At 37.2% G+C, this 21,258-nt stretch overlaps 1 protein-coding gene across 1 annotated transcript in view; it reads left to right on the top strand.

The window, feature by feature from the left end:
• The window catches only part of ITGA1 (integrin subunit alpha 1), a 72,272-nt gene that overhangs the window by 39,469 nt on the left and 11,545 nt on the right, over positions 1–21,258 (top strand). Inside the window, exons 8-24 of the mRNA XM_030237179.2 lie at positions 1,555–1,705; positions 3,308–3,473; positions 5,481–5,554; positions 6,538–6,682; positions 7,805–7,947; positions 9,607–9,750; positions 11,247–11,501; positions 11,920–12,050; positions 13,959–14,122; positions 14,313–14,449; positions 15,351–15,461; positions 15,942–16,027; positions 16,213–16,348; positions 17,300–17,380; positions 19,115–19,191; positions 19,876–19,965; positions 21,024–21,126. Coding sequence (XP_030093039.2) covers positions 1,555–1,705; positions 3,308–3,473; positions 5,481–5,554; positions 6,538–6,682; positions 7,805–7,947; positions 9,607–9,750; positions 11,247–11,501; positions 11,920–12,050; positions 13,959–14,122; positions 14,313–14,449; positions 15,351–15,461; positions 15,942–16,027; positions 16,213–16,348; positions 17,300–17,380; positions 19,115–19,191; positions 19,876–19,965; positions 21,024–21,126 — 2,194 coding nt within the window. The remainder of the gene's footprint in view (positions 1–1,554; positions 1,706–3,307; positions 3,474–5,480; positions 5,555–6,537; positions 6,683–7,804; positions 7,948–9,606; positions 9,751–11,246; positions 11,502–11,919; positions 12,051–13,958; positions 14,123–14,312; positions 14,450–15,350; positions 15,462–15,941; positions 16,028–16,212; positions 16,349–17,299; positions 17,381–19,114; positions 19,192–19,875; positions 19,966–21,023; positions 21,127–21,258) is intronic.

Genomic DNA, 21,258 nt, shown 5'->3' with positions numbered 1-21,258 from the left:
TATTTGTGAGGAAGGTGGATAAAGGGACTCTATCCAGCGCCTAGAGTAATTGAGTATGAAAGGCAGATGTCTTCTGAATAGAGGAATTGGGAAAATTATTGTAATAGATACGGAGCAAGATTGTAAGCCTAAGCAAAGGGCTCATAATATCACCAGAGGGATGAGGAAAATCAAGCTTTTCAGAGGAAAAACAAAACAAACAGAATTTTTAACGTTAATTTGTTTTCATTCTGAAGTTGAATATTATAGTGTTTGGGCCTACACTTGTCAGAAGGCATAAAAGTTTTCTATCCTAAATCTTTGAAGTTTCTCGATCACTGGGAGATTAAAGACCTGTTGGAGCAATAGCAATATTTAGAAATGCTTCTTAAATGAGAAAAATGAAATCTGACTTTCACAGAACTGACAGTAAATGTCAATCTCTCAGGAAATTTCAAACTGTACAGCATTGTCCTGGTATCCTTTTTCTTTTATGGGCTTGTTTCTTCCGTCACAAAAGCATGCTTTTATTGTACAAAAGATTGCATTCACTCTTTACAAACAACTATTTAATGAAATATGCAGCATCCTTCTGATGAACGATTGGATTATCTGACCAAAGTTTTGTTGATGTGGTGTATAATTGAATTCTTTTATGTTAAGGGTTTCCTGACATAGGAGTGGAAGCTTTAGGAGTTCAAACAAGTTCATGAAAGCAGAGCCAGTTGAGAATTGCCAAGTTTTCAGAAACCACATCTAGTTCATTAAGCCCCTGCACACCACAAACTACAGCAGGCTTGTATATACAGAAACTGTCATCAAAACCTTCTTCTGTTCTCACAGTCTTCCCCCCTTGGCCATTTTCAGTGGTAAATTTCAGCTTTCACTCATGTGGCCAGTCCTAGAATTCAGTGGCATTTTTCTGAAAAGAGGAAGCCCTGCTTCCTTCCTTGTCCTCCAGAGCCCTAATCCAACCTTGCCTTGTTAGGTCCAGAGTCTGGGCGAACAGCTACCCAAAACCTCAGAGCCTGTTTGCCCACCTGCAACTGTAGAATTCAAGTGGGCGCCCCAATCTGCCTCCATTTACCTGCAACCTACTTCTGCCACGTCCCCAGCACCCAGGGTTAATTCACATAGGTGTGCAGAGGTGGGCTGGTAGCTGAGTAAATAGTTTGACCACTTGAAGGTGCTGCTGTAGGGTGGAAGTAGGTGAGGGTTTTCTGCATGGGTTTTTGGAAAGGTAGGGTGTTGTCTGGGTCTTCTTTTAAGATGCCAAATGCAGTTTTGAAGTGCCAGAAGTTTATTTTTAGAGGGGAAGAATTTTTCACTATCCAGATTTGTATTTTGTGCTATTGCTCTCAAGTGAGTGCATGATGAATGAATGCTTGTGAAACTTTGGCTGTGAACTGTCATGTAAGTTCCAATTGCAGTTGTTTGTTCATGGTTAACATTAATCTCCATTTCCTGCTTCCTAGTTAATAAAAAATCTTGTAATTTATGGTTGGCTATGCAAATATGATGCATGTGCTAAATGCTGACATTGCTTTTCTCTAAAACACTTTATGGTCCCTTTAGGGAAGAAGCTTTTACTGAGGCTCACGGTGCACGAAGAGGAGTACAAAAAGTAATGGTTATTGTGACTGATGGGGAATCACATGACAACTACAGATTACAAGAAGTGATTGATGATTGTGAAGATGAAAACATTCAGAGATTTGCTATTGCTGTAAGTGAAATTTAATGGGAAAATTCAGAATGTTAAAAGCATGTTCCGTCTTCTAAATGTAATTTCAGTTTTAGAAGTTCATCTCACAGAATCTTTATGGAAATATAATTATTTCAGAGAGGAAAAAGCTGAAAAAAACCATTAAAAATTTGCTTTCTGATTTTGTAGGAAATAAGACAAGCAATTTGTCTGTCTTCCTTGTGATGATGTGTGTGTGTGTCTCTGTGAGGAAAAAGGAGGAAGAGTTTGAGGAACAGTTTTAAACCAAATCCTTTTTGTTAAAAGCAACACTGAGCAAAGGGACTAATAAAATTCTAAGCAACTTCTATAGAAACATTACCTGTTTTTTAAAAAAAGGAAATGTAAACCATCAAAAAATACTTGTTCATTATGTCTGTGTTGTATGCTTGCACTCTAAAGCTGTCATGTATGTCATGTCTAAGCATGCTAAAGAGTAGCTGAATGAGAAAGAGGTTAAACCATATCAAGAAATATGAAAGCATTAGTAATGGATTTGGTGTTAATACTGCACTATATTTGTGTATTTTATACACAAATCTTCTATTTCTGCTGTTAATTTTGAAGGGACATTGGGTTGTTGCCTCTCCATTGTTATCTTTCTTTGTTTTGCTATCTTATATTTTTGGTAAAATGAGGCGTTATGAAACCATGAAACTTAAAGAAAGATGTTATACTTAATTTAAAGAAATACATAAAACAAAAGTTGAGTCCAGCAGCATACAGATTTTCAGTGTTTTTCTTCATAAAATTAGAAATAATTAAAGAAAAAGTTGCCCTTGGCACTGCAACAATTTTAGCAATAAAATCCCTGTTTAGAACCAAATATTAATTTTTCCAGTGGGCTGAGATGCTAGAGCATAGGAATTTAGTTTATGTCTCCCTCTCAAATTGAGTTTACTCTATAGAGCCTTTATTCATATGAAAAATGTCTGTTTGTCTGGGAATGAAGAGAAGTGAGGTGATTTTTTTCCGAGGTATCCTGAATTGTTACAGAAGTGTTGTTAAAACTGCAAACCAAATCTAAAGTCTTGTATTGTGTTGAAGTTGTTAACACTGAATGGAAGTGTTGTTCTTATATGTATTTGTAGGGCAAATCTTCACAGAATAAAGAACTATTCTGTGCCTAATCCACCTGTCATTAATTGCATGTGTAGCATGTTTTGATAAGAACTGGTGGTTATGCAGAAGCCAGTGAAATTGTACTCTGGGTTGGGAAGTGTTTTGTTGGTTTTTCCTTAAATTATGGCCTACTTCAACAAATCAGAGAATGAATTATTACAATTTTGTGAAGAAGGGGTGAAAAGCACAGTTGAGGATAGCAGACGGCACACCATTTTGTTGCTTTGTTTCCTGTCAAATGAAATTTTCAAAAAAACAATTGAGCCATCATAGAGTTCTGTTCTCCTTGAGAAAGAATGGCTTCAAATCAATTTGAGAGAGGTTTTAACAGAACATATTAAGGTTAGATATGATTTTCCACCATTCTCTGACAACTTACCTCAATGATATCTTTTTAAACAGGTTATGAAATAATACGCTTGACTATTTTTTGTTTCTTTGGGATTTTTTTATTTTCTTTAGATTCTTGGCAGCTACAGCAGAGGAAATTTAAGTACTGAGAAATTTGTAGAGGAAATAAAATCAATTGCCAGTAAGCCTACTGAAAAGCATTTTTTCAATGTCTCAGATGAATTAGCTCTTTTAACCATTGTTGAAGCACTTGGAGAGAGAATATTTGCCCTGGAAGGTATGACATTATTTAAAATTTTACTTTATGCCTATATTACAACTGAAACAAATAGAAGAACATCTGGTTTTACCTTCCTCTGAAATGCATTCTGCTCTGTGAAATTTATTATACTATTATTTCTTCCGTGCTAGTTATAAAAATATTTTATAATAGGCATCAAAATAGTAGATACAGATGTGACTATATGCATAGGAGTTGGAGCTTGTGAAGACAATAGTCTAAAAGGGTAAGTAACCACAACTGCTTTAATGTGATAATAGAAAGTTGCCCTCTTTTAGGTAAAAAACATTTCCAGATCATACCCCAACTAACCCATGATCATCTGGTTTTCTTGCTAGTATAGTCCTACATTTGATTTTTTTTCTTGGATTTCTTAACTTCATTTTGGTTCTTTAAAAAAATTCGAAGAAAAATTGAGAGAGATTTGAAAAATCAAATCCAACAAAAACCCCTGCTGACAGTCAGTGGATTTTTACACATAATCTTTTTCATATGCCTCTGTGTCTCATGGCATGGACATTGCTTTTAACAGCAATTTTATGTTTTATCCAACCCGTAGGCAGGCACAAATGTTTTTTCACAAAATATCCTTTGTAAGATGCTTGGCAGTTTAAATCTGAATGGAAAGTTAGGCTAAGGGCCATTATCTAAGTAGTATTTTGAGCTGCACACTCCAACAGTACCAGCTTTGTCCTCTGCCTCAGGCTGAGAATCCTGTCTTTCTCAGCTCATTAAGGAGCATCCTTTACTGCATGAAAATATTGTTTATCAGCAGATGTGCAGCTTAAGAGTTTTATGCCTAAAAATGACTTGTTCAGACTCAGCAAAGCAGCTACATCTTGTGAAACATGATAGTCTTCGTTTGTATGCCAAACACTTTGTATTTGAGATCATGTCTCCTTCCTACGACTGGCTGTAATTGTGACAATTAGGAAAGCCATCACGTCCCTGGAATCAACTGCTGGGGTTTAGTTCCCGAGTATGAAAAGTTCAGTAGTATTTAATAGTCCAGATGCCTGAAATTCATGCAACCATGGCTTGCTCTGGCTCAGTTTCATTCACACAGCTGAAGGTTTGCTGCAGCACTCAGCTGGTAGCAAACTGTGAACTCTTCCTGGACCAGTATTAGAGCAGATTTCATAGCTTGCCTCTACTGCTGTTAGCATATCTTGCTCTTAAGGAAGAATCAACATACAGAATATAGTTCCCTTACTTGGCCACTTAGAGTAGCAAAATAGTCCTTGACTATTATCTTTTATAGGCTGCTTATCTTTCTATTCAAGTAGAGAAAAAGGAAGAGCTTTTTCTTCTCTGACAATATTTCAAGTTTACCTGGAAGAAAAACAGCCCATCAAAGTTTAATAACATGCATATGACTACTTGACAAGATACTGAAGCTAGTACAAAATCACCTGATACAACTTTTTTATACAAAGTCATTTAAGAGAATCAGATCTTCATGTAATTGTCTGGGCAGGATTATCATTCCCAAGCACTTTGCTGAAGCTTATGAATCTTGGACAGCAGAGATTTTCCTATGTTGTTTTTGCAAAGGTTCATACAAACATCAAGTGTTTTTCATTTAAAGTTCCTCCAGATGCCTACAAAACTTTAGTTGCTTGAATACAAGGCCAGGGTTACATGGCTGGTGTTTTATTGTTCACTTAGCTCAAGTGGAAAATGGCTTAACCATATTAATCAAACATTCCAAACATACTTACCATCAGCCTGAGTTCAAGTCTGGTCAGTTTTAGCCCAGAAACTTTGTTGGACAAGTTCTGAGACATGATCTTAAAATGGAAATTCCCATACTTAATAGTAGCATTCAACATGGGTCTTTATTTCTGTGTTTATTATAAAACTGTATAGTAAACTATAGTCACTAAATAGATTATTTAATTATGCTATCTTTTGCAATTATATGATCATTTTCACAGCACTTTTCAGTTACTTTTTCAGATTGCAACAAATTTATTTTTTAATTTTTTTTTTTCTGTTTAACAGCAACAACAGATCAGCAGGCCTCCTCTTTTGAAATGGAAATGTCTCAAGCTGGTTTCAGTGCTCATTATTCTCAGGTAAACAGACTGTTTGAAAATAGAAGTTATTTTACAAAGTAGATTTTTGCTAGTGGTTCTATGAATTTGGAATAAGTGTTTTGGATTTCTTTGTATAGTCCTGTTTGCTGTTGGAAGTTTTGGAGTGTCCTGTAATCCAATTACCTTTTTTATAAAATTTATAAAATGTATGTAAAGAGCATCTATGAACAAAAAAAGCTTGAGAGAGTACATATAAACTTCACATGAACTCTAAATTTAGTGTTCCCATAGCACTTTCTATCAGGAAAATAGCCTAAAAATATGTTAAGAAAGGTTAAGTAAAAACTTTTTCCTAGAGCCCTGAGTGACAGAACCAGGGGCAATGTTTTAACTTGAAAGTCAGTTCCAGAGCAGGGCCACAAAGATGACCAGAGGGCTGATGGACCTGTCCTGTGAAGACGGGCTGAGAGAGATTGGGGTATTTCGCTTGGAGAAGAGAAGACTCCAGGGACACCTTAGACCATCCTTCTAGTATTTAAAGGGGGCTTATAAAAAGGAGGGAGAATGACTTTTTATATGGGTTGCTGGCAGTAGGACAAGGAGAAAAATTTTAAACTAAAGGAGCAGAGGTTTAGATTAGATGTTAGGAAGAAATTCTTTACTTGGAGCAAAGTGAGGCACTGGAACAGATTGTACAGAGCAGCTGTGGATGCTGCGCCTCTGGAGGTGTTCCAAGACAGGTTGAATGGGTCTCTGAATAAACTGGTCTAGTTAGTGGCATCCCTGCCATGGCAGTGGGGGTTGGAACTGGATGATCTTTCAGGATATTTGTACCCAAGCCTTTCAATGACCCTATGATTGTAGGATCCATACCATAATAGGAAAAGCAAGGCTAACTTTGTAAGTACGGAGGAAGCATTACCCAAATGTGAGCATCCTGAACCACGGATGTCTAAAGATGATTCACATAGACAAAAGATGATTCACATAGAGAACAGGCTTTTTGTTTCACTCTCCTTAAGGACTGGATCATGCTTGGAGCAGTTGGAGCATATGACTGGAATGGCACAGTGCTGATGGTGAAAGACACTGGTATTGCCATGCCAACTAATGACACCTTTCGTGACAGGCGTTCAGAGAGAAATGAACCTCTCGCAGCCTACCTAGGTAAGAGAAATAGCCCACCTTGCAGCACTTTTCAAAAAATGCTACAAGACATCTCTCAAAAGTCATTCAAAAGAAGTATGTTGCAGAATATTTTATATCACAGGAGCCTGGGAGCAATTCTACTCTCTGATCTTCTTGTTCTTTTAAAAAAATAAATAGCAACTCCTACAACTAGAAAACAAGTCCAAACACAGACCTAACTATATTTAGACTTTCCCAAGAGAGACGTTTAATTTGTTCAAAGAATATTTCACAGATTCCTCTTGTATTGTTATTAAGTTTTTCTATGCCTTGATAGTTAAAAAGCCTTGTGCAATATTAAGTACAAATATTTGCTTAAAATTAGGCTGTTTTCTGTCACTCAATGGACAAAACCAGCAAGACCAACATTTTTTTTTTAATAATAATGTTTTGCATATTGACAGGTTATTTTTCTGCCTAAAAGCTTCAGTGGCCTTGCTCTCTCCTCTAGGTCTTGCTTTCTGTACCTCATGCTTCTGTTTCCTCTGTTATCTCATTTAAGTCATACTTCCATTGACAAAGAATCAATGCTAGAATATTTTAATGTTTTTCCCTAAGTACAGCTTTTTTCATTGCCAAGTGCCTTTAGCTGTTGCCTTTTATTACAACTCTAATATGGTAATGTAGTTTTCAAATTAAGGTTGTAAATTCCCGTAATATTTGCAACTCTTTCAGTTTTAATTTCACGGCAAATTTTTCAAGTCTTCCTTCACCAAAGTTGTCAAACTGTTGTTAATATTAAACAACAGAGTTCAAAACATCCCCAGGATCACTTATTGAAGACTCTGAGTTTGACAGTGGGCCAGGGACAACTGTTCTTTGAAAGTAGCTTTTCAACCAGCTATTCATGAGTTATTTCTCGTGCTGTGTGAGAATGGCAAAGTGAACATGGCTCACCAGCCTGGGAACAGGCTTAATAACCCAGGGGTGCTCCTCACTCTGAGACTATAAACAAAAAAAAAAGGCCTTTTCATTAACTGCTATTGCTCTCTACCATGAATAGAACTAAATATGGAATAAACCTTACAAGGCTCTGAATCACAGCAAGTATATCTGATGCATTCTGTGTGTATTGCATCTTGATTTCCTTCTTCTCCCTAGGATATACTGTGAATTCAGCACTGACACCTGGAGGTGTGCTGTACATAGCAGGACAGCCACGATACAATCACACTGGCCAGGTTATCATTTATAAGATGGAAGGAAAAGAGGTGCAAGTGATTCAGAGATTAAATGGAGAACAAGTAAGTATCCATTCATAATTAACATACAAAAAGAATATAGCAGAAGAAATAATAAGTATTTTAAATGAGAACTCATTAGAAGAGCACATGAAACTGGGAATTGTAAGCAAGATCAGAAGAAAAAGTTTGGCAGATCCTCTGGTATAATTAGCAATGCAAATTGGACTGTACAGTAGATCCTTGGGAATTTTGTCTTTGGGGGTTAAATCTTCACTACTGTCAAAGTGGTTGTTGCCATCTCTGTACGTGCAATTTTTTTCTGTCTGCTGAATGGAAGAGCATGTCACTGGGAGGAAAGAGTTTTGACAAGCAGGGTTCTGTGCAAGGGTATCTTCTGGGATAGAGTGAAGTATTGAATAGTTGCTTGTTACACTGGGTAGCAGCTCACTGAGCGCTGTTACCATATGAGGAAAAATCTCCATGTAATTGCATAATTAAGGATGGTATTATTAAGATAATATTATGCTTATGATAATAGTATGCTTATTATTCTTATGAGAATTGAGAGACCTGCCTATTCTCATCTCCCCAGGCTGCAGTATCAGCTTCTCTCAGGAGCATTCAGGTTACCTAATTTTCATCTATAGCTGATGTCTGCAACTTAGCTAATAAATCAATCGATCACTCAATCAAACAAACATTTTAGAGTAAATGAACTAAAGTAGGTATGGGCCTATTCAGCCTTGAGAAGAGAAAACTGAGAGGGGACCCCATCAGTGTCTGTCAGTGTCTGCAGGGAGGGGTCAGAGCAGGGACCGGGCTCTGCTCGCTGCTGCCGAGCAATGGGACAAGAGGCAACAGGCAGTGAGGGGTGCACAGGAAATTCCACCTGAACGTGAGGAAGAAATGCTTTACTTTGTGGGTGACCACTGGAATGGATTGTCCAAGGAGATTTTGAGTTTCCCTCACTGGAGATATTTAAGAACCATAAGAACCATCTGGACACAATCCTGTGCTGTGTGCTCTGGGATGACCCTACTCCAGCAGGGAGGTTGGACCAGGTGACTCACTGTGGTCCCTTCCAGCCTGACCCATTCTGTGAATCTGTGATTTTTAAGGTTTGAGACATCTCGACTACATCTCTGTGAGAGGAGATGTATCTTGGACTAGAAGAGGCTGCTTCTCCTTTTAAGTGTAAAGGAAATGCAGGGTATCTTGCTTATTTGTGAATATAATCAGATAAATCCTATAGATTGTTCCTATCTAAGAATGTATCTATCTCTTCATGTAGACTTTGTTCCTCTGAAAAAAATTACTTGAGAATTTTGGTGATTGTGTACACTGAGCTGTCTCAGAGCTTTTGTCCAAGCTTTTCTACCTGTTTTTTGAAGAGAAAACTAGCTTCCCCAAGATACTCTTATTCCAATGCTGTCTTAAGAGGTCATGCTCCCCATAACAGGTAGAAAGCACCCTTTTATCCTTTCAAACTCAGAAGAGTGGAAAGTTGAATGGCCCACTTGTTAATAAAAAAAATTCAGACACCAAATGCTAAAACTGAAAACAAGCTCCAAAGACAAACAGGCAAAAAACATTTAGCTAGTAAAGAAAATTTATACCTAGTGGTTAATATGTTGCAAGCAAGAAGTAGGTGTCTGAAAAGGAAATGCAGCACAAAGTTGCTGACTCTGTCTCTGATGTATACTTTGTGTTTCCTTACAGATTGGATCATACTTTGGGGGTGTTATTACCACAGTCGACATCGATAGGGACTCATTTACAGACCTTCTTCTTGTTGGAGCTCCTATGTATATGGGAACTGAGAAAGAGGAGCAAGGGAAAGTATATGTTTACAGTCTGAACAAGGTAAGGAGATGATTTTTATTGAAAAGGAATAGAGCATGCTCTTTACTGCCTTCTTATCCTTGTTTTAAAGAAACACAGTAATTTGAACTGGGGAAGGTGACCTGTTGAAAATAGGGGAAAATGGTTTTGACAAATGAGATTATAATGCAACTTAATTATAAACTCCATTCTCAAACAAGAGTTTGAAAATGGAGTATATTACGTAGATAAGTACTATATATTATAGGCTGAGGTTTGGCCCAGATACAAATTTGTAGGATTATGTTTCCATCACTTCTTTTTTGCTTTCATGGATTAGGGAACAATAAGGCTCATCCATCCTAAAAGTGTGATCTCCAGTATCCTTGTGACTGGCTTAGCAACCTAGAGCTAAACCCCATAGACCCAAGAGCTTTTAAATGTCTGACTAGACTGAGGATTATACCACATACTCTTCACTTTATTAATTATCTAAATCTTTTCTTCCACTGTCTGTGCATACTCCTCTCCTCTCCTCTCCTCTCCTCTCCTCTCCTCTCCTCTCCTCTCCTCTCCTCTCCTCTCCTCTCCTCTCCTCTCCTCTCCCTCTCCCTCTCCCTCTCCCTCTCCCTCTCCCTCTCCCTCTCCTCTCCCTCTCCCTCTCCCTCTCCCTCTCCTTCATCATGTACTGTTTTTACAATTATCAAATATGTCTTAGCAATGATGATTTCCTAAAACCCTATTTCAAGAAAAGGACCTGGAGAGACTGGATATTTTTGACAAGGAATTCTTACAGTCTCTACATGCATGCTGCCAACAACAAATTACCGGTGAATAGGATTGGTGAGAAAACAATAATTCCATGTCCTCCAGTAGTGTGGGGTTTGAAATTTGTTTTTCCTGTGTTTACTGTTACCCAGCTCCAGATAAAGGAGATGCAGTAACTGCTTGCTGCTTCTTATTTCTGACATGGAATTCATGGGAAAGATTGGTTACATGCCCTTGTATCTGTGTGTTTTTGGTCCAGTATACACACTGGATCAGAAGATGTGTGTTAGGCCACAGCGTATGTGTCTACTGGGGGCAGAATTCTGCCTGTGTAAAAGAAATGCTATCTTTTGTTCTGCAATAACAGTATTGCCATCTGTGTTTCATTAGAAATTTGGCTAGCTTCTCAGATTAAGAGAATGCTTTTAGAAAAAACTCTTTACACTCCCTAAAGAATGAAGTGGTTTACTTACAATAGCATTCAAACATTGTTATGATACTGTGCTTTCCTGTGAACCTCTAATTTCAAGAAATATGCAGAAGCATCTAGAAGGAGAGGGAACAAGAATGTTATTGCCATTTGCTGCTCAGAAAGAACACTTGAATTATAGTTGTAGAATCACAGTTTCTACAGTGCACGTAATCACCAGGAATAGTTTGTAATTGTTCTGTTTAATTCATCCATTTGTCTTCTGGACAGGAGCTCTTAAAAGTCTGCATGTCTGAAATGTTGGCGCAAACTCACAAACTCTAAATCTGTTCTTCCACAGACCAAGTTTGAATATCAGATGAGTCTTGAACCCATAAAGCAAACCTGCTGCTCCCCATTAAAACAGGACACCTGCAAAGTTCTTAAGAATGAGCCGTGCGGGGCACGCTTCGGGACTGCGATTGCTGCAGTGAAGGACCTCAACCTGGACGGATACAATGACATTGTGATAGGCTCTCCCTTGGAGGATGACCATCGGGGGGCTGTTTATATTTATCACGGCCGTGGCAAAGCAATCAGTAAAAAATATTCACAGGTATGAAGCAAAACTCCGCAGATTGCCAGCTGCTCTAATGTATATAATGTTTATAAGCCTGCCTTCCAACACAGAATGAGGCTGTGGCTTGACCACTTGTAACAGCTTTTTCAAATTGCTCTATGCTTTTATACTCATACTGATTTAACTGAATCTGAGTCTTAATATTGTTAAAGAATATACTCACATGGTTTTATTAGAAACCTTCTGACATGCTCTAAACAGCCAGAAAAGCAGATATTTTGCAATCTGAAAATTTATAGTGTGTTCATCACCATGGTAACTATTTTAGGGGTATTGTAATGAAAATTTAACGTAGTTAAAAAGCCAAAACCCCATCTCAGTGCCGTCAAATGCATCTTGACTGTTACAAAACCCTACTAAGTGCACTGCATTAACCTCTTTATGCATTTCACAGCGTATTGCATCAGGTGGAGATGGGGAAAAAGTGAAATTTTTTGGCCAGTCTGTGCACGGAGAAATGGATTTAAACGATGACGGCTTGATTGATGTTACCATCGGAGGCCTTGGTGGGGCTGCCCTCTTCTGGTACGGAAAATCACAGCAACTGTCAGGACAGAAAAAAACCCACTTTTGCTTGGATACCAGCGTAACTTGAATGCATGATTGTTTGGAATTTGTAAGGTTACTGGTTTCATCCCATGTTTTCACACTGACTGCAAATATTCATCTTTTCACATCTCTCTAGAGGAATGAGCATTAAACTTAACATATAGCATTATAAATACAGGGATGCTATAGAAATCTTGCTAGCCTAGAAGGAAGAACTTGTTCTCCTAGACTGCCTTCAAAATAGCAACTGATTCCACTTTGGCACTAAGTAAAATAGGAAAAAACTGAATTTTTCTCTTTTTCACAGTATATTGCATATTATTTTACTAACAATATCAAGAACAGGTTCAAATGTAAAGAGGTCACTAAGAAAACTGATTTTATTTCTTAGTAGGAAAACTGCAATGTGAGTCTGTACAGAAAATCTGTAAAATTAAACTAAGCCTTCTGCTTAACAGTCAATTCATTTCCTTCATATGAGTATGATTCAGATCTAGTAGTGAGCAATATAACTTTTAAGGGAGAAGACAAATAAACAGTATGACATTCAATCCCTCATTTCTAAACTGCAGTTAAACTATTTCTGTTTCTGGTAAGGCAATTGTTAACCCAGCTGCTTGCTTTCTCCATCCTGCTGTTTCACCTAACTCACCCGGTATGTGATCAAGTTTGTCAAGGCTTGCTACCCTCCTCAAGATCCCAGTTTCTTCTGAACTTCACCTAGTAGTGTCTTTCTAAATGTTCCATGTGTAAGCACAGTGTGATGTCCTTCACTGCATTGTTGAGACCACAATTCTGAAGAAAGTTACTTTACCAGCTAAATTTTTTGACAGTTTAGTACACTGACATGCTGCATCTCATGCCCAAAAGGAACCTGAATTGGACTAAGGGATGAGACAGGAATGCATTGCAGGGGCGAAGGACATTTAAAGTGAAACAAACTGGGGACAAATATTAGGCTGTTTGTCTACCACAACTTAAGAGATGGTTTGATACCCTCCAGCTTATGTATAATATTATGCTCATCTGTGATGCTCTCAAGGATAGGTCTAGGCCTTCAGTCTCTCTTAAAATGGATCTGACTCTGTAGAGTTGCTTAAATGATTCTGGAAATATTTCACCTACTATCTTTTCTGAAACAAGTACAGCACTGTGGAGAAATCCTGTGACTGTTTCCTCCATAATTCCTCTTTTACTGGTATTAGGTGTAGAATATATAATTAATTACTCTTCTTGACCATCGTGTTGTTCTTGTCCCCAGTTCTTCAGGGTATTTCCCACCTGAGTGATGGCTGAGCTTTAAAAAATGCTCTAGTGCTTTATATGTTTTGGCTGCTGAGGACATTTCTTTCCCTCCTCTTTTTGTTGCTCACTTTTCAGTTTTCTGTATGATGAGTTCTCTCTGTGATGGCAGTTAACAGGCATGCAGTAATCTGCCTAAATGGAGAAAGACAAATGCAGACTGAAAATGTGCCAGAGAAGTGCATTGCAACTGCCAGTTTTTTTTATAGCATCACACAGCCAAGACAGAATACATTAAATAATAGATGGCCTCTTAATTGGCACAACATGGCCAACGCTGTGTCAGCTGCTGTACTGCAGCATGGTGCCATCAACATGTGCCACAGGAATCTCACTTCAGTTGTGGATTTTATGCTTCTGTTATTTTCCAAAGAACATTAAGGAATTTTTTCTTTCTAGCTATAAAATTTTTGACAGTTGGACTCAAATGGTCTTCAAGTCTTTTCCAACCTAAATGATTCTATGTGATTCTGTGTCTGTATCTGAATGTTGAATGCTGCATATTTTGTGAGTTCATTTTTAAGTTTAAAAAGGTTGCTGCTCTTATTTCCAAGCACTTTCTTTGTGTTTTTTTTTCCTAAGGTCTCGTGATGTGGCTGAAGTAAATGTTTCCATGCAATTTTTACCTAAAAGCATCAATATTCAGCAACAGAATTGTCAGATAAATATAAGAAAAACAATATGCATAGATGCCACTATTTGTTTTAAGACAAGACTAAAGTCAAAAGAAGATATATTTGAATCCAGTAAGTAGATAAGCACTAAGCTATGGAAGCTTTAAGCTATAAAACTTCTATGCTTGCATGCATTTATTAATTAAAAAATTGAATTCAGCTCTTCTAAATTCAGTGTTCAAAGTGCATCTAAGATATTTTGGGAAAAAAGAATATGTAGAAGCAAAGTGCTTCATAAAATTGATCTCAACCTCCTTTGCAGGTCTGCAGTATTGGATTACCCTTGATGCACAAAGGCAGATATCTCGAAGCTTGTTCACAGAAAGCCATGAGAGGAAAATGCAAAAAAAGATAACTATCAAAGGATCAGAATGTACGAAACATAACTTCTACATGTTGGCAAGTAAATCATTTAAAGTATTTTTCTTATGTTGACACTAGTGTTACCCAAGTATATATTCCATTAATTGCACATTGGACAACAAAATCTGTATTCAGAATTAATCTTAAGCGTACATAAAATTAGAGTTATTTATTTATACATGTATTAACATTTTACTTTTATATGCAGTTGTTTTAGCTATGTCTCTGTGTCTAAGAAAGAGCATACCTCACTTGGTGGAACCAAGCAGCTGTCATGGTTAGCAGTTCAGGTGCACCCAAAACTCAGCAGGAGCATGTGAGAGAACTTCAGTTTGCATTTTGGTGCAATTACTCCCAATAAAATACACTAAATAAACTTTTAGGTTTGGAGTAGAGATTATTTACTCATGCAAAGCATAATAAGCAACTGTGAGTATGAATTTGCTGAAATTGTAGCTAATGTGTGGAGTTGCATACTGTAAGCACATTTAAAACGTTTAAAACTTCACAGTTGTGTCTGAATGCAAAACTAATGGTAAATGATACCCAGAATTTTCTTCACCAAACAGCAGGCCTAAGTTTGACTTCACAAAAGGTCATGCAGCTGATGCTTATCTTACTGATCCTTTGACCACAACTAGAAGAAAAAAGTCTGTGAGTCAATAGTTGAGATATTCTTTAAGGAAAGTCTGTGGGATATGCTCAGGCTATTTGAAATTTTGTAATAAGATACACAAAAACCTTAGTAAATATTTATAAGAAATTCCTGGCACATTTAATATTTCATCATTAACTGCAAGCATTTAGATGCTTTTCTAGAAGAATGGCAACAATGTGACAGGAACAGTTTTTACCTCAGCATTTTTGAGTCTTTTTAACTTCCTTAGATACCAAAGTGAGTTTCCATAACAGCAGTTTTGTTTTCCTTATGTTCTAGGATAAGCCTGATTTTCAGGACTCTGTAAAGGTTTTGCTGGAATTCAATTTTTCTGATCCAGAGAGTGGACCTGTTCTTGATAGCAACTTGCCAAATTCAATAGCAGAATATGTAAGTCAGAAAGATTATGTCTCAATAGCCAATTTATTTAAGGTACAAATCATAGCCCACACAAGAGCAGAAACTATTGCCCACAAATTGTCTAGAAAGGTGGGGGGGGGTCATTGAGCTGTCCAGGAGAGGTTTCCTCCAAATGAATATTCAGGAATGAAAAGTTTGATTCAATGTGCTTGTGAACCATGCTGGGATTTCAAAGTTGTCCATAGCTGACTGAAGATAGAAGAGAGTTACCAAAAATTTTATTGTCAGGTTTTAGGTAGGTGGAGCAGAGTGTTACCTCTTTACTTTGGTGGTGCTTGCCATCATTCATATTTCCAGTAATGCCTCTTTTCAGAATCCAGGGGAATAATTTAGAAGGGAGTGTTGAGAAAGCTTATATTTTACCCATACCAAAATTAAATAATGCATTAAAATGCAAGCATTTGATAATAAATGTAATAAAATTAAGAATTAACATATTATTTTTTGCAGATTCCTTTCACAAAAGATTGTGGAGCCAAAAATGTATGCATTTCTGATCTTGTTCTGACTGTAAAAGCAAGCATAGCTGGAGACAGGTAACTGCACTGGGTTTATTGTATTGCTTGATATCTGTACAAAGTTTCTATATGAATTATAAATTCTGTCAGGGCTTCCTTTCTAATTAAGAAACAAGATAGTCTGGAGACTGAAAGAAGTTTCTCTTTATGCTGAAAACAGATTCAATAGTTAAAGTGTCCAACATTCTTACTTTATTTTACAGCTCTTCTCCATTCATTGTAAAGTCACGCAACGATAAGTTCACCATCCAGCTCTCTGTGAAGAACAAAAAAGATAGTGCTTATAATACCAGAGTTTTGGTTCAGTATTCTCCAAATATTATTTTTGCTGGCATTGAGGTAGGATTATTTTTACATTATCACAATTATCATAACATATAATGCTAGAGATATATGAGGAAGCCTTTGTATTAAACCCTAATTTTTCTGCTTTGGCATCACTTCAGTTGTTTGAAAGAGATTTCCCAGGGCTGCTCTTCTTGCTTATGCCTCCAAAAAAGTGTATTTATTTGACATGAGTGGACTCCCTGTTCATAAAATACAGATGTAGATTTCACAATGCCACATAGAAAAAGTGCCTGCCTCTTAGACAAACATCAGATGTACATCTGTAGAGCCAGAAGTGCCTTGTTCTTTATCAGTAGAACTCCTGAGCCTCTAAAATTCTCCTTTTGCACATGTGTAGGAAAAGCACTGTCATGGTAGGACAGGATCTATCAGTGCCTGTGTCTACCCTACGTCAGACAGCATTTCCAAAAGTGGCTGTTTCTATTCCTGCCTCAGCAGATATGGTCCAAATACACCCTAGTTCAGATGGGAAGCACTTAGGGCCGTTTCTTTTCTGTCAGCAGTCCTGATGCTATACATCAGGAGTAGTCAGGGATCCATAGCACTGCTGCTGATCCTAGGGCAATAATTGACGGAATATGAATGTGACTTTTATTGCTCCATTAAGAACATATTTCCAATTGAAAGCTGTGTAATTACAGATATGTTGTCTGCTAGACCCCATGTCTAATTTGCATGATATCCAGTAGGCATATAATTGTGACTGTTCCAAACGCTGTCATTGGAAAGGCATAATGGCAAGTAATTGATATAAATTTCCATAGGTGAAAATTGTCTTGCAGAATTTGTGGCTTCATCTGTTTGTTCTAGTTCAGCTAAGGCTTTGACTCTCACAGTATACTGACAGTGAAAAGTGGCAGTGTTCAACAGGTCTGTGATGCTCAGTCAAAATTTTAAAGGAGTTTGCACAAAGCCATGATTTCACTGTCTTTTTCCCTTCAGGATATACAGAAAGATAGCTGTGAATCTAATCACAACATCACCTGTAAAGTGGGATATCCATTTCTAAAACCTTCAGAAGAGGTAAAAAGTCCCCTGCATGCAAGTTCTCTTGCCCTATGTCATTCTAAAGCCAGGGCAGTCTATATCACCTGTGAAGACCTTTTCTCTTGTGTTCATCCCAAAAACTCTCCATATGTGTTTCCCAGGCTATCCTTGACATCAGCTGCACAAAGCCAGATGGAAAACCATCAGATTTTCAGTAGCTGAGCAGTCAGATGTGGTACATAAGGATGTAATAGATGCATATTGCCTGTCAGAATGCAAGTGACACAAGTGGCTCACCTGGCCAGAAGTGTCTGTCTTGAGGCTTTCCACAGCCTGGAGTCTAAAAGTTTAGTTATTTTGTATATAAAATGTAGTTCCTTCATTGAAGTCAGAATAAGATGTTGTGTGGAAGTGCTAACCCAGATCTGCCAAAATCAGGCACCAAGACTTCACCTCTGCTCAGTGGGGAATGAGAGGCCTTCCCAGCAAGTAGTCCACTTAAAATCAAACTCCATTTTGAACAGCTCCAGTGATGTCTGCATCTCTGTTGGGATGGAAAGGGAGCTTTAGTTAAACTAAGGCTTCAAAAAGCAAACCTTGATCTTAAATTGGGAAATATCAATTTGCCTACAAACAAGACAATCTTTCCTGGCAATTTCTTGTTTGCCCCTCTGTCATGCTCATTTCTCATGATCTGGAGGATCGTGAGAAATGTCTTCTTACACTGCCTCCCACACAAATATTCCAGCCTGTGTCTTGGACTTGTAGGGATAAAGTCGGCTGTTACCTTCTTGAAGCCAAATAAGTGTATTGTCCAATGTCTCTGCCCACAGTGTTCCATTCACAGCTTTACTGGATTTTTCACATTTTCCTTTCATGTTTGCTTGTAAGTTTGTCTGTAGCTGTAAAACCCTAAATTTAGAAATTTCACACTTTTCTTTGCATTCAAAAATCAATTAATCTCTGATTCACTGATAAGGATCCCTAATATATTCCTTTCTAAAGCTGCTTTTTGTTTTAAATATTATAAATAGAACAGCTTTCTGTGGATCACTTTGTAATAAAGATTTGTACGCATAAAAGGAAAGATAAAAATCTGAGCTGAAAATTTCATACAGTGACAAATAAGAAAACTTTTCCTTTGTATAAAATTACCCTTAAGTGTCATATTTGAGGAAGAACATTTGCGACAGTGCTCCTAAATTTTTTGTAATTCCAAGTTGTGATAGATTTTCCCTGATTGTAATAACAGTCAGATTTTTTTGATACCTAGTGGTCTCTCCTTTATTTAGAGTGTAAACCTTTATTTTGGTATTCTAGGGGTTCTACTGTATGTTAGGTGTCAATCCAGCAGCCTTCTACAGGCAGCTCATCTCCACTGTCTCCACTGCAATAGCCAGGCTTTGAAGCCTCTTTTTTTTTTTTTTTTTTTAATTAGAAGAAAAAGAGATTTTGATAAATTGCTTGTAAGACCAATTGCTTTCAGTTAAGAATTATTTAGCCATGTGTTTCTATTATACTACATAATTTTTTTTCCTGAGGTTTGTGAAAATTTGAGGCTTTTGTTTAATAAGTAATAACTATTGGATTTCCTTCTTGGTTGGGGCAAATTCCAAATAGTGGATTCATTCAGATTCATAGAAAACTGGTAAAACATTGATAAGGATTCCCTAGATAAAAGCAAAAGTTGGTGCATTTTTCGTTATATAAATCCCTGTTAGGGTGGGCTTTTTTTCCCTTTCAAAATGTGTAATGTATTTCTCTACACAGATTTCCTTCAAAATATCATTCCAATTCAACGCATCCTATCTCCTGGAAAATGCTACTATTCATGTATATGCAACAAGGTTAGTCGCAATCTCTGCCTTCTGATTTTTTTTTTTTTTTGAAAGCTCCACAGTTTTGTGTTTCATAGTAAAACATGAGTGGCTTCTGAGCTCACAAACACTTAAATTTTCTGTAAAGCTACAGATAAACTTTCTGTAGAGCTGGCATCCTTACAGATGTACTCAGTGCAGCAGTGGGTTAAGTGGACTAAATAAATAGCTGACACTCTCTATAGCCTTAGAGTTATAAGCAAGTCATAATTTCCAGTTATTTCACCTTCAGCAAAGGTTTATTCTCCTAGAGAATTACTGCATACTTTTGCATGAATCACAGTTAACAGAAAGTTTGGCCTTCAAAGAGTAAGAGCATTGCAGAAGTTGTCCCTGAGAGGGTAAAGGAATGCACTTGCCCTCGCTGTTTGCTGTCCCTACAAAACCTAGGGATGGTGTGGCTTTTAATTGATCTGTTTTCATTCAGTCACCTGCCATCTGTAACTTTAACAAAGATGCATCTGTGAGCTGGGGCTGGTGCAGGACTTAAATAATTCATTTTTGTAAAAGATATTTTTAATTTATTTTTAGGAGACAGTACTTGACTGAAAATGAGTAGTATGCTTTCATACCCAGAGCTATAGGTATTTCATTTTCTAAGATCCCTTTCCACCCAGCAGTCTAATCTGAATGACATATGTTGTTTTGTTTCAGTGACAGTGAAGAACCACCTGAGACCCTGAGTGACAACAGAGGACATGTTACAATTCCAGTAAAATATGAAGTAGGATTAATATTTGTGAGGTATTGTCACTTCTCTGTACTTTACTTGCTAGCACAGTAAATTGCAGTTGTTCAAAGTATATAGTGTTGTTTTGTTTTTGAAATGTGCTCAGTATCTACAGGCAACAGCTTCAAAGCTCATAAAGTGGAAGTATAGGCTTCAGTGAAAAGATAAATAATGAAATAGTGGAGCAGTTACTGTCCCTAACTTGATGAAATTCCATGTTCTCCACTTAAATTTGGTCGGCAGTTTGCAAGTAAAACAGCAGCTTTTGCTTGGTTCCTGCACTTTGCTATATACATTCAAAGGCATTTCAGGAATGAAGGAAGCATAAGAAAGCATTACATAAGAAAGCAAATACTTCCAGCTTCCTGATGGCCATGGATTAGTATTGCTGTAATATTGCATGGTATGGTGTTTGATTTCCATCTTCGAAAATTAGCCTTCATTTTAGGTTCTTGGGTGTTTGGGCTTTTTTAAGTTCAGACATATACTTTAATGCAGGTCTTGTAGTACATTTTATTTTCAGAAACATCCAGAATTCAGTTAGATTCCATCGATGAAAAGCATTCTGTATATTATTGGGTAACAACATTTTGTGGTGTTCAGGTATAAATAATTAAGCCAAATTTATTTTGCATGTATTTCGTGGTTCACATCCAGACTTTGTGTGTCCTATAGGGAATAAGACTGAATTTAGAGTATGCTGGCTTTGTTCTGGTTTTGCTAAAGTCTGTCTTTTACAGGATCCTGCCTGTTTCACATGTCAATGCCCAGGATAAGGAATTGCACACCTAGAATAAGGACAGCAAAATCAGATCCTAAAGTATTAATTTTAGGAATAGTATTTTCTTTTTTAGTAGTTATATCTGAACAAAGCATTCTAAATGTATGTGATAAAAAGTGGGGTCTATTCAGGGAGCAGAGCAGTTGGACTTCAGTGGATGCAGCAATGCACTCTTAATTGCAAGACCTGTCCTGAAATTCATGAAATAATAAAAATAGCTATATTATTGACTCCTAGGGGTTTTTATGAAGTTTGTGGACTTACTTTTTTGCGTGTTTTTTTAACCCACAGTGTTTTCAAAGAGCACCATGTTATAATTGCAGCAAATGATACTGTCCCTACTGCTATTAACACAACAGAGCAGATCGGGGATGAAGTTACTCTGCATTACAGGGTAAGTAACAATTAAAAGTGTATGACATAGGTACTGTCTTAATGTGGGGTTTTTTTTCCATTCAGTTTGAATTACTTAAATAACAAGTATACAAAATGTTAAACCCTCTACATGCATTTGTTGTGCTTAAAA

Source organism: Serinus canaria, chromosome Z (genome assembly GCF_022539315.1).
Source record: "Serinus canaria isolate serCan28SL12 chromosome Z, serCan2020, whole genome shotgun sequence".
Taxonomy (NCBI): domain Eukaryota; kingdom Metazoa; phylum Chordata; class Aves; order Passeriformes; family Fringillidae; genus Serinus; species Serinus canaria.
Note: the sequence above shows the minus strand (reverse complement) of the source record. Positions and strands in the feature narration are given on the sequence as shown.